Source organism: Onychostruthus taczanowskii, unplaced genomic scaffold, assembly GCF_017590055.1.
Source record: "Onychostruthus taczanowskii isolate IOZ18803 unplaced genomic scaffold, ASM1759005v1 scaffold22, whole genome shotgun sequence".
Lineage (NCBI taxonomy): Eukaryota > Metazoa > Chordata > Aves > Passeriformes > Passeridae > Onychostruthus > Onychostruthus taczanowskii.
Window position 1 is genome coordinate 8663087 of NW_024499462.1, and position 14426 is coordinate 8677512.

Genomic DNA, 14426 nt, shown 5'->3' on the forward strand with positions numbered 1-14426 from the left:
GAACTCTGAAAATAGCACTTGCTGTGGATCTTACTGTTCAAACACAGGCATAAAAAAAATATTTTCAATTATCTCAAAATCCATGCTTCCAGCACTTGCCAGAACTGGATACCCCATTATGGTTTCTGCCACTGATTCTCTGCAATAGTGTTGTCTATTTTGCATCCTAAGGCCTGTAGAATATTAGTAAAGACATTTCTTACTCAAAGGAAAATGGAAACAACAAAAAACAATTTCCCAGGACTGCAAGCGTAAGCAGCAGCTGTTTGGAAAAGCTTAGTGTTTGGAACAGAAATGATGCCTGAGCTGAGGGGAATTAGCAAGCACATTACATGTGATGCAGTGCCCAAGTGCATGTTTTAAAAAAAATTTTAATGGCAAATATTTGTTAAGCTTTATAATAAGACACTCCCAGCATGTACCAACATATTAATTTCCTACTACCATATTCATTAAACCCAGAGTTTTACACAAGATAACTTGTGAAATAGAGCTGCAGTAAGCCTGTGGGTGCCAGCTCCCCAGGCTGCAGCTCTATTTCAGAATTGGCTCCACCACCTCTATTGGCTGCCAAAGCAAATGAGGCCCTGGTGATTTAGGGGATCAAGTCCTCATTTAAGATAAGTCACAAGTGACACAGATCCAAAACCAGCATGACAAAATATTTATCTTAAGCAATATCTGGTGGTGTCATACATACAATGTATAGTGTACACACTAATATGCACTGACACGGTTTTCACACTGCAGGACTTTCCAAGTGAATTTATATAAACTAAATATATCTGAAGCAGACATTTGCTTTAAAGTATGCAGTTAAACTACATGCTTCAGGTAAACATTTCAAGGCATTTTAGTGGATTTCCAAGAATATGTTTAAGTTCCTCACCCATAGGTGGGGCCAGATTCTCTATTTTGCCTCTGAAAATCCTGACATAGGAGCTACCACTTGCTGCTCCTTTACAAATCTGGCTGCAGAAACTGAAACAATGGAAAGTGCTTAGCACACTAATAGGATAATAGTTTATATCCTAAACATCCTAATCTATGGAGAATGCCTATGCAAAATAGAGCAAGAACACCATAAAATAAATGCTACTAGTACTTCAGATATCATTCCTCTTTTTGTAGGATTCTAGAGTGAACAATCAGAAAAAGGATTTAAGGAGATTAATCCTGTGCATAATAAAGTTGCTAAGTCTCCTACATTTAAAACTGTGTCCTTAAGTCACACTTTCCCACAGGGGTGGTGTACTTTAGATTGATATTTATCTTTAATCTTGATAGTCAGGATTCTAATTCTATAGGTTATTCTTTTTGTCTTCCTTTAACTGAGGATTTTTTCACATAGCCCAAATATAGCAACTACTTCTAGCAAAGCAGGCATCAGTGCTATTTGCAGTTGAACTGACCTGATGTGTGACCTTCTAAGACACATTGAACCAGCCCGTAAGATTTCCTTTTAGTCACTGTCATCTTATCTAAGGACTACAGATACCGTGTCTAAGGTACAGCACACAGCACAGCCTCCCTCTGGCATCCACAAAGCTAACACAACACAACCCTTACAGCTCCTTCATCAGTAGCCAAACCAGGTGCCCAACTTGATGTCAGTTCCTAGTTTTATGCTTACTACCTCTTGGACATGTTACAATTCACTCATGATGCCATATCTCAGCTCCAAGGCAAACTCTTGCCTAAGGAACCAGGATGCTCCATCCATGGTTTTACCTGCAGATTAGGAATCACCCTATGCAAAGTGTTTCTCCCTTCAATTAACTAAATGGATTATAGTCACACTCACTTTTTTAGTCTAAACAAATATCCTTGAAAGGGGCTCTTACCTCAACATGATGAGTTAAAATACAGGTTTCCTGTGTTTTTCATGACACCACTCTGTTCTTTTGAAACAGTGCATGAAATGCACTAATAACTTCTGGAACATTACTTTGAATAACAACAGTCATGGGCTATTTTCACAGTAAAATATACAGATTTTTATATGGGTATAGGTTTTCCACTATTCTGGTAATTTTAAAAGCATAGTTCATAAAAAAAGACTAAAGAAAGTGAGACTTTAGTTTGAAACAGTAAATGCAGAAAGGGGATACAACTGGGCTGCATAAATCTTCCAGGGACAACCAGGAGAAAGGAGCTATTTAAATAAAGGGGTGTCATGGTTTAACATCAGCTGGCAACTAAATATCATCCTACCACTTGCTCATTTCCCTGCCCGTGTGCTCTGGGGGAGAAGGCCAAAAGTGAGACATCTCATGGGTTGGGATAAGAACAATTAGTAAGAATAAATTTAAAAAAATAACAACAATGTAATTAAAAGGAAAATAACAAAGAGAGATAAGTAAGACCCAAGAAAGACAGCTTATGCAATTGAAAACAATGGCTCACCAACAACCAGCTGATGACCAGCCAGGCCCTGAGCCACAGGCCCCCAGCCAACTTTCCCCCTAATTTTATTGCTGAGCAAGGTGTCATATGGTAGAGGAGGTCTCTTTGGTCAGTTGGGGTCAGCAGCTCCAGCTGTCTCCCCTCCCAACTCCTTGTACATCCCCAGTCCTTTGACTGGTGGGATGGCGTGAGGAAGAGAAAACGCCTTGGCTCTGTGAAGAGCTGCTCAGCAGTAACAAAAACATCTGTCTTATCAACAATATTTTCTTCACAAATCCAAAACACAGCCCCATACCAGCTACTGTGAAGAAAATAAACTCTACCTTAGCCAAAACTTCCCTGCAGTCCAGCCAAATATTTTGTGCCACCTTACAGCCCCAAACTGTCTTGTTCCTTGTCCTTTGACACACGACACACTTCTTCAGTAATGTGCTACAAAAAGGACAGCTGTCCTTACTTTGGGAATGCTAGGCTAAAAAGCCCAAACTGGAATTAGTTATGTCTCTGGATCAGCAGGCATCATATGGGAACAAGGAGAACTTTGAGGACCCAACCACTTCACTCCGGGGACTGCTAACCCCAAACAGATTGCAAGGTTCTTACCCTGTGCATGCCAGAAAAACAATCCACAAGTATTCACTGAGAGTTTGATTTGGGACTGCTGCTAGGAATTGCCATTTGGCAAAGACACTCTTTTCACCCACCGAAAGGAAAAGAGAGAACCCAGAGAGCCCGGAGTAGCCTGCTTGAAGAGCTCCCAGTGGTAGAAAAACACTATGAAAAAGTACAGAAATACAGTACAGCTTGCCATTGTACTTCTCTTATGCTTTAGCAGACCTTGTACATTGATGGAGGTATCTCAGTCATTTCTACACAAATGACAGGTGCACATGTTTGTGTGCATCCTTATTTTGCTGAAGACACCTGTGGCAGAAATACCTGGTTACAGAACATATCCAGCCCTTCCTGGTTGGCCTGACTCAGAAGGAAAATCTGTACCTTTAAACCCTCCAAATATGAGGGGGTTCCACAGCAGACCCTCCCACAAGAGTGCTTACCCAAACACTCATAGTCTGCCACCTCCAACTCAGGTTCCTTATAGCAGGAGTTTTTCACTGGGAGCATAATACCACATTAAGTCTATGCCTAATGTGATTTATCCTTTGTTTACAGGTCACTGCAATCTTTGAGGATTTAGGTTAGTGTAAACAGATAAGAAGAAAATTATTATTGACAGTTAAATACAATTAATATGAACATGACTCTTCTCACACAGATCTATCTGCTGCAATTCACACATACCCTTTCTTAATTTCTGACTGACTTTCATAAGGAAAATGAAAAGAAACATTGAGAGAATGCAAAACCATAAAGATTCCCTACCATGCAGGGGGTTTTCTGAACACCACACTGGATTTTGAAGGCTGCTGCACTAATGTCTTCAAATCGAATCAGCCTGTTACAGCCTGCCAGGCTGGTCCTACTGCTTGGCTGAGGGATGCAGGAAAGGGCATCCCTAATTAACTCCTCATTTCGGCTCACTATCTTCATTTCCCAGGTCTTCACATCCCCGTTCAGGTAATCCTCCTCACCAAAATCCTTCAGTCTCTCAGGGTTGATAGAGGGTGGCTTCTGCCCAATAAGGCCATTTCTTACAGGGACATCCTTACAGCAGTGAAGATCACAAACTGCCAGGATATCTTGTTTCTTTATTCTATTGTCATCCCTGAAAACAAATAAAAGAAACATGTTAGAAAGGCTTGGACGATTAAAAGCTTGATATTTAGCGTTTTCGAAGGATGCACATGTCAGTTGCTCTTTGCAAGCCTCAAACAGGCAGAGTGAGTTGCTACTGACCTACCTGTAGGTGCACTGAAAGGTACTGTAACCTTCCAGCTGTTAGAAAAGCACAAATAACCCGACATATGGGCAAACTGTGAAACTGTCCTACACAAGAAAATAAGAAATATATAATCTGTGCTGTCTGGACAGCAAGACCTTCCTTAGTACTCAGTATTCAACTGGCAATGATCCTAGTTCAGTGCTTCCAAAATTTTTGGAATAATGGAGTTCTATTTTCTGTACACAATTCTATCTTTTTCAAAAAAGGCAAGGAGTTGCTGCAGACCATTGCCATAAACTATTAATAGCAGTAACAAATGCCACTACAATGTACACAAGAGGTCTGCTCTCTGCCCTTGCATACTTGCAGAGTGTACTCTTGACAGCCATCAACTGCCTCATGAGGGGAAGAAATTACTTTGATAAGGTTTGATAATTATATCTTCCTACACAAATAAAGAATTAGGTCTTCTGATCTGTGGGTTTACATTTCATGGGTAGATATCTGTTTAGATATGGCAGAAATGTGATGTACAAACATCTCCTTCCCCAAGAAATATAGGAGAGACAGCACTGCTAGAAAAAATTTCCAGATTTGCTACCTTCAACTGCCTGATTCTATGGTCCACAGTGTTCAGCCCACAAGGAGCACTGTACTGTAGTGCAGGATTTTGCAGTCCTATCAACAGATAAATGCAAATCTTCTAGGAATTCTTGGAATTTGGAGATTATTATGGGGAAAGGGAGCATGAAGCAGAAGACCAGTGGAAAAGAGCTGATAACACCCCTGGTTTGTGCTGTGATTAGACAGATGATATAAGCTCCTCTACATGACTCACTATTAATCTATTTGGTGGAAACAGTTTTCTAAAAACAAACATGTTAAATTATGTGAGAGATTCCTGCATTATCTCCAACAAAAAATATTTACCTTTTTCCTAAAATAATTTGGGTCTAAGTTTTGCAGCTATCCATCAACAGGACTAACTAAAGCACACTTTACAGCAGTGATCAACACCATAATATGCTTTGCAGCAACTTCCAAAAGAATTTTTAAATATTTAGAAACATCTGTTTTTTGAGCAATTGCCCACTTTGGGCAGTATCATCCATTTCCTTAATGGTATCAATAATCTGTGCCAGTAGCTCCGGTTCCTATTACACTTCAAATTTTTCCACTGATGAATTCACATAACAATATGAGCAACATAAAATGTTATATTGTTAGAATCAAGTAATATACCATAGCATCAATCATTCTGTATATCTTCACAGGAGAAAATTTTTGTAGCAAGATCTTCTCTCTTTAAAATTAATGAGCACACTAATTTTCTAAGATAAATATATACACATTTGTGACCTCTTTATGTTGAAACTTGTGATCTAAAGTATTTTCCCAATACTGTATCTTAAAGCTGATACAGCCTAACACCAGGCATTCTGCTTTCAAATCAAGTAACTTATCAAGGAGCTCTGCTCTATACTTTTCTGCATCTCTGCTCCATTGGGGTTAGACAGCTGGAACACTTCATAAAGATGTTAAGCTTCCAGTGTTAGCTAGTGTGCACATTAGTCTGCTTAATGCAAAGCTGAGAACCAGATCAGACTGCCTGCCTGTGAACTTGTTGCAGCTCAGCCCCCAAAAAACAACAGCAGCAGCATCCAAGAGGCCACACCACTGGTAGAGTTCATTCCATACCCCTCCTTTCCAAAAAAATAAGTTTCCTTGTCACAGACTCCCATAACCACTTCAAAAGGAAGAACAGATATGTCTTGTTTCTGAACATACTGTCTGAAACGTTTAGCAAGCTTTGGCAATGAATTATGTTCTTACACTGGAAATGGTTTAAAGGGGTCTATGTAGGGTAAAAAAATAGGCAGATCAAAAATTTGTGAATTTATGGGTCAAATTTTTTAACCAACTGGCATTTGAGCTGGAAGAACAATTCTCATTTTTCATTGCATCTGTTGCAATCAAAATGTCTACAAAAAGACCCAGCCAAAGATGACCACAAGAAGTTTATCAATGAAGCAGAATTCTGTGAAAAAGTAGAAGTCCATGGCAATGCCTCATCACACTAGTGCCATCACATACTTGTATCTGCAAATAGACTAAATTGGTATATTGATTTTTTTGCCCTAGTCTTAGGTTTCCCTTTTTTTGGCAGAAGAAAAAGGAGGGAAGTAAATCAGATTCTCAGTCCTTGATGTGCAGTACCACTCCCATGACCAGTGAGTATCTGCTCAGGACTCCAATGGAGACAACACCTTGTGACCATTGGAAAAGAGGAACAGAAATCAAACAGCTGCAAAATATGTATAGGCTTTTCATGCTTGAGTTAGGTTTAGAGCACATCTGAATTATTACCATCATGAAAACTATCATACATTTGCATCCGAAAAGTCAGCAGCCTCTTTATCAAGGGGATATCATTCTATTGCATATATATATGTATTGTGTGTATTTATTTCAGAATAACTTTGATTCTTTTTCTACACCCACACATTTCATTTATATGAGAGAAAGACATTTTCCCATACTGAGCCCACCTGGATGTGCACAGACCTTCCTAGAGCTCTCAAACTCCCAAGGTATACAGCGGGCTGAGTTTCGATCACATATCACAAATGGGCAACTAATGGCCCTCTTGGGTCAAAAGTATTTCTTGCCTTAAAAGCATTCCACACGCTTGGCAGAGATCTAGATGAATTTCTTTCACAGGAACAGCCAAAGCAGGCAGCAAAACATGCAAGTGCTCACAAAAACACAGCACGTGACTTTCTCAAGCACAGTCACAAAATACAGCCCCCGCTCCAGCAGCCATGTCCACCAGATGAAGATCTGAGCCAATATAAACCCAAACCCCAGCATTATAAAGCACTGCTCCTTTCAAATGGAGTTTTTCCTTTTTTGGAGCTTGTCACAAGTTTTCATTAAAAGGTCTGTTTATTTCCAGACCTAAAACAAATACCCAGCTGGCAAACTTTGTTACATGGTTATAAATTACAACATTTTACCTTTAAAGTGATTAGTAAAAGCAAACATGAAAATACAGTTTATAAACCTACTTTTTCAAGAACAGCTGCTCAGCATAACTGGAAAAAAAAAGAGAAGACCCGTATGCAGACTTTCCATAAACAATTAAGGCGCAGGAAAAAATATAATTTGTTTAAGCAGATAGCTTTACATATTTTAAAATCTCAAAGTCAATGCAAAAACAGTGTGCACCAAAATGTACCCCTACAATAATAAAAAGCAACAACTTGGAATGATTCATTTTTCTATATCCAGTTTGATTTTTGAACATACGGGTAATATTCATCAAGTTAAACAGCACTAGGGAAAAAACTTCAAAAATAACAATATTAACAAACTAATAAAATAATAAAACCAGCAAAAATAATTTTGGAAGATGAAAGGCAATAATGCATACTATACCTAAAGACCACAACTGTTGCCTTTGTTAGCCAGAGAAGTGTCCAAGTGTGCAATGATGGACAGTTTCATGTCCCCATGGTGAAGCACATTCAGATTGCCTCCCTCAGGACCCACAAAGCACACTAAACAGATTAAACTGGTGCACTGTATCTCCTCAGCTTCTAAAACTGAAGAAGCAAAATCTGCAAAATCACATAGGTCCAGGGAATAGCGAAGTGTGAAAGACTAATCACCATTCTGCCCAGTATAAATGTTAGAGGGAGATGGTATTAAAGTATTACGCAGAAAATTTTTAATTTGCCTTTTTAGAGAAAATAATTAGCTCACAGAACTCATTGCAAGAAGACTCTACAAAGAACAATGTAAATGTGCTCCTAAAAAATATGCACAACTAAATGGAAATAGTGACCTATACACACATTGTTCAAGAATTAAACTGTGATTCAAGAAGCCCCTGAGCAAACTCCATGAAAGCAAGTGAGAAAAAGTGTCTTAGGTGGCTTTTATTTTTCCCCGAGTTGCATTTCTGGCCACCTCTAGAGAGAGGACACAGGGGAGGACTGCTCTTTGGCCTGACCCAGTGCTGCCATTTTGATTGCAGATGTGCCCAATGCCAGCAGTTGGCCCATTTGGCAGCTTTTACGCTTTCAAAAGGAGTCACAACAGCATGTTTTAAGGCAGACGTAAAGTTGAAATTATGGACATACATTCTCATGTACTGGTTCACAGATGGAAATTCAACTGTCACAAAGGAAACTAATTGTAATATAAGACTGAAAACTCAGCCTTTCTACAGCAGCTTTTGTCATCTGCATTCACAGTGATACACATTCACTATAAAGAGGGACTGACAGTGTTGCAAGATGTGCAGTTGAGCAGTCAAAATATGCTAAGCTTGAACATCACTTCAAACTCATATGCACATGTTCTCTACATGTGGATTTTAATTTTGTCCTTTTTTAATGTTTTGGGTATCAGGGTTTCTTAAGGTCACACCCATATGCTGCCAGCATCTCCAGGCTGCCTGAAGACTTTCCTGGAGCACACTGACCAAGAGACATTGGTAAGATACAGCTTTAAACATATTTGTCATCTGCTTTCAGGTAACTGGGCTCAGATCTTACACCTGCAAGTTCAGAATAATTATTAAGGCAAAAGATTACCCCATTTGAAGTCACTTCTGCCTCATTCCTCTCTGTTGAGCAGAGATGGGGCATGTACAGGGGCAAGGCAGAGTGAGCAGCCTGCTGCAGGTAGTATTCTGCTTGGCTTATGACTGCAATGTGGCTGGGGCTGGGATCTCCTCTTGCAGGAGTGAGAAAGAGGCAATCCCAGGTTATGACAGAGAGGGCCCTTTCCCTCAACCAAATCCCTTTTACCCAGAACCTCTCCAGCTCCATTAATCCTTCTAATTCCATGTCCCAGCGCTGTCTCCTCTGACCCTTCTTGCTACCTGAGCCTCCCAGACCCCTCTGATACTTTCCTCATTTGTTGCAATCCCCTTTTCCAGTAGCTCATAAACATTCTATCTCAACTCCTCTTCTGCCTTTTTACCCATTCCCAAATACATCCAAATACTGCAATAGCAGTAATTCTTTAAAGCATCTCAGCAACTTGTGCAAGTGTGACTTTATGAAAGAGAAATGGTAGAAAAATAGAGGTTTGCTGAGATAAAAGTATCAAGAAGGATCATACCAAATGTCATCATCACTACCAGAAATTCCAGGTTATGCACTCAATAGTGTCTGAGTGCCCTGCACACCACTACAGGGTGACAAGTAAACTCCTGCAGGCACAGGGAAGGAACACAATAAATTTGACAATTCTCTCTCTTTGACAATAAATTCAAAACAGATCAAAGACAATACTGCACTCTAAACATGAGTGTCTTGAATTATCATTATTTTGATATTGGAATGAATTATCAGTATTTTGTGTAATACTAGTACTTAGAAACACCCAGTCGAGACTGTATCACTCCAACTAGTGGCACACACAGGATAGAAATATAAATTTCATATCTGACCTTTATATATCCAAAGCCTATGCAAAGTGATTGTTCCTAAATCACATAGGAATCACCTTCCCCTAAACAGAAGGACATGTTCAGCAAATATTAGCTCAACTTTATTGATGGAAACTGGGACACAGACAGATCCAGTGACTTGCCTAAGACTTCCGCAGGGCTATTTATCAGAGTCTCTTAAAGACAAGGAGGTCGGGGCATAGTAACCATGCTGGGTGACAACAGTAAGCACTGTGACCATCCAGCAGGGACAGCTGCATGATAACCAAACCTTGAGACTGAGCAGGCCTTTGGAACTCTACTCACCATATACAGGTCTGACAAACCTGTGTGATGCTGCACCAGCAACACACACAAAGAAAGCTCAAGCTCGTGCAGCAAACAACCAAGCTGTATTATCACCTCTGATAAAATCTCTCCTTACTTTTAGCAAATCACATTTACCAGAGCCTGAGCCTAGCACTATATATGCCTTCATCTGTGGTCATAATCTATTGCCATTCTTCTACACACACCATGCACATGTCATTGCTTACTGCTGGCAATGGCAACTGGCTGTCAGCTGCTGAATAGAAAACACTAGGAAAAGCAATCTGAAAGCAAGAAGAATTCACAAGACCACTCATAATGGAAATGTTGAAGCAGAGGTAACCAACTGTCCTTCAAACAGACACATCCCTCTCAGAAGTTCTTATAAGACATTGAAAGCTGTGAATGTCAAATGATAGCTATCCAACACTGCACAGAGTTTGGCACCTAAAACTCATTAAGGAATTAAACTTTTTCCTAAGCTGAATGTATTCTGAGTCTAAAGGTTTTCTTGTGACTAACACAACTCCATAATTCACTTCCAATTAGGAATGAATAGTATAAGTCAAAATAGAGCAAAGAGTGGTCCTGTGCTGAAAGAAGACCCACGGTGCGCTGCAGAACAGGTCATATCATGGGTGACTTTGGGCAAGCCCTTTGTACAGTGCAGAAGACCTTGTCTTCCCCCTACTAACAGCATCAGGCCCGCTGAAACAATTTATATCTCAAATGTTAGCAACATCTGTGACAAGGAGATGCAGGAAATGAGTATTGTTCCTTGTTTGTACTACATCTGGCAAAACCAGAGCGTGATCTCAGTAGTGGTGTCCAGATAATAAAATGGAGGGAAAAACAAACTATGGAAAAGGTTAAGAATGAGGTTGCACAACACCAGCATGCCACGTGTGTGCACAGCTTCAGCTCATGCTACACAAGGACACTAGATGACTCTTAAATTCCATCTGCACCATCCAAGTCTGAAAACAGGAATTTAAGATCACCATAAGCACCATAACAAAGGCAACCACAGAACTGTAATAACAGGATCTGACATGGGCTATCCCAAGATAAATTTTCAGCAGTCCACTGGCCTGTCTAGATTTATTTCTGATACCATACTCATGAAGAAATATAAAAGCTAAACTCCACGGGCTGAAAATATTGAAATCTCCACCATTTCTAGTGGATAACTCCAAGAGCAATCCATATCCACAGAACCCTGGGAGATTATGGAAAATTTCGATGTCCTGGATTTTTTGTTTGGTTTGATTTTTTAAAGAAATTAAGGAAAGGAAAAAGAAAGTATTACCTATACAGCACAGCGACTAAATAAACAACGAGGCGAAGCAAAACTCCAACTACGACACCATAAGGAGGCAGGAGGGGTCCAGGGGTTGTCATGTCCGTGGGCCTGGCCCTGGGGGGACCCCGAGGGCTGACCATGACCCCTGAGGGGGATAAAGGAGCACTCTAGCTCTAAGTCAGACAGCAATATTCTCCAACCTTTGCCAGAAAGGATCGTAGTCTTCGTCTTCCCTGTAGCGGTCCCTGGGACTTCTGTTTTTTAAGACCCTGGAGTAGATAAACTGTGCTGCAAAATTCATTGTAACTCCTGGTGCAAAGCAAAGCTGGGAGACTGCTGGCAGAGAACACACTTGCCTGTCAGAAGTGTCAGCCCTGCACTGCCTGGGTGGGAAATAGCAGGCAATGTGCTGTAAGCAGCTCTCAGGGCTGGCTGGGGGGGAAGTGCCTTTGAAAGAGATGGCTGCTGCTATTTAAAGAGATTATTTTGGAGCCCAACCTGTCCTTGTCAATTTGAGTCAGGGCCTGGATTATGCTTGGCTGACACTCTGTTAGCAGGACACTTGAAGCTTTAGTTACTTACTGCTTAGCTGTGGAGCATGATCCCCACCAGCTGTAGGGCCCATGACTGAACAGCAGGGCTCTGGTAGGCAGAGCAGCAGGAAAGGGATGCCAGGTTTGGGGTGGTTGAGTCTCTGCAGGGATCCTTTAAGGCAGCACCAAGGGACATGGCTCCTCATGACTGAGGCACAGAGGAGACAACTCTGTTTGTGTGGGTCTTCTTTTGGCACAAGTCCCTGCAGCAGAAAAATACAGGTATCTAGATCATAAAGAACAGAAAACACCATCTAGGGGAAGGACTGTAGCAACAAGTTAGCTATATCTATATAGATATCTGTTATATCTATTAATATATATATATATATGTTTATATATCTATATAGAAATATACATGTGTGTATATATATCTATGTCTATATATATGTGTATATAAACTCCATCTAAATCTGTCTTTCTTTGCCCTGAGAGAGCACTAGCAAAGGCAGAGTCACAGTTCCAGATACAGAATGGCTGTGCAGAAGGGATGGAGCAGAGGTCCTTTTGTGGTACCTCTCCTCTCAAATATATTCCTGATGGAGTGCAGCCTCCAGACTGGGTGGAGATGAACCAGGTATCTATTTCCAGGTATGAGTGGGCCCTCAGTACCCTCTGCTTTCTACTGAGAGCATACAAAATCTTAATCTCCAAGACAGAGAACAGGCATGTCATGAAATCTAACCCAAGCTGTGACCTAACTGTCCCCACAGGATGAGAAATACTATAATCAGATTTATATGGGAGAGTCAGAATAAATGCTCAAATAGTCTTCTGGGATCTTTGGAAAGTCTGAGCTGTGCTGGTGGAGCCTTCCCTACACTGGTGTGGCAGACAGGCCCACGTTCTCTTGACTTCATCAGTACTGATGAAGCTGCAGATTCACCATTTTTTCCAGTTTCTCACACACAGACCTCTTTTATTCTTTCTTTTCCACGTGGTGGATGTGCAGGTTCTGGTGGTGCCATGTGCTGCAAGTGGCCACAGCCCAGCAGCACGCTGCTGCCAGGGGAGATGAAAAAATGCACTCAGCTGCTGCCAGCACTTGCAGCCCTGCAGCCAAGTTACATTCAGGACAACTTCACTGGTGCCTTGAAGCACAGGGGGAAGGCAAAGGGAGTTACTTTGTTCATAACACAGCTGAGCTGCACTGGTGGGCAGGAAATGGAATTTTATAGCAGTGAAAATGCTTTTCCTTTGCAATTCCTTTGGCTTTCCTTTCTTTTGCAATTTCTTCGGCTCTTGGGTATCTGGCTGTCCAGACCGATGCGCTCAATTCTTGACCTGAATTCAGTTCCTCACAAACAAGGCTCTGATCTGTGATTGACACCTGTGCTATGCTGCATGGGTAAAAAGGACTGCTGGGACCATTTGGTCAAGAAACTGGAAAAAAATTCACCAAGTTGTTGCATGACAGAAGTACGTGAAGCACTGAATTGCTATCCCTGTAAAACACTCGCAAACAAGCGGCCAGATATAGAAAAAGGATCTTTGGGAATTTCTGTTGCAGAACTCAGCCCATGCCAAACACTCTTTCAAAGCCCTTGCCACTTCCAAACCTGTTCACAGTGCTTTAAAACACACCACAATTACCACAGGAAGGAAAAACTATCTTTCAACTTTGATTTTTTTCTTTTATATGGGTGGAAGGAAGGGATAAGTAAGATACAATTGCAGTGCTGGTACAGTCAAATGATATCTAACACAATTGAAGCTGTCAAGGACACTAAGTTACAGGTCACCCCAGAAAACATTTCTTTTCAAATCTAGAGTTTTTTCCTTCCTTACTAGCTGCTCTTTGGTGGGTCCTAAGGGAAGGAAGCCAATGCCTCAGTGCTGTACAGCTTTCCAAAGGTTTCATTTACAACTTCCATGCTGCCACCACTTACACTTTGTGTGTTTGTGCAAGAAAATCATGGTTCATATCTGCCCAGCTTTAGGCTGAGACCTCAGTAAAACCAGACTTGGTCAGAGCCACTGTGTACATCTCAAATGGCAGTTATTGGGAAGGGGTTTTATCCACAGCATAATAAAATATTATCTTGTACTTAGATAATTTTGAGTTCAAAGAAAAAAATAAACCACACAGTTAAATCAACAGAGAGAACTGAAATACAGTGTTTGTGTGCTGGTGTGTAAGAAAAAGCAACGATTAGGACTAGAAAGGATTGGAAAATCCAAGTCTCAGAATAACAGTTTTACACTCACCGGGTCATATATAACTGCCAGCCTTCCTCCCTCAGTCCCTGGCACAAAACCCATTAAGAAAAGCATAATGTGGAGAGTAACAGCTGCTTCTTTTGCTAGAAAACCTTTTAAACAAGGTTATGCTGCACTTTCCTGAACTAAAAAAATAAAATAGAACCATTTGGCTGTCAGAATGGAAAACAATGCTTCTTTCTCTTGTAACCAGAGAGAACTCAGTTTGGACAGCACTGAGAAAAATAGCTATGGCCATTGTAAATAAGGACTTTATTGAATTACAGGACTTGAAAGCTTGTTTGGAAG

General features: G+C 40.7%; 1 protein-coding gene across 1 annotated transcript in view; it reads right to left on the reverse strand.

Moving 5' to 3' along the window:
- LOC121336202 (putative threonine dehydratase) overlaps positions 1-11666 on the reverse strand; it is a 32067-nt gene extending 20401 nt beyond the window's left edge. The window contains exons 1-3 of the mRNA XM_041405136.1: positions 11332-11666; positions 7318-7344; positions 3790-4132 (exon numbers count right to left, since the gene is read on the reverse strand). Coding sequence (XP_041261070.1) covers positions 3790-4132; positions 7318-7344; positions 11332-11465 — 504 coding nt within the window. The 5' untranslated portion in view covers positions 11466-11666. The remainder of the gene's footprint in view (positions 1-3789; positions 4133-7317; positions 7345-11331) is intronic.
- Between the last annotated feature and the right edge of the window lie 2760 nt (positions 11667-14426).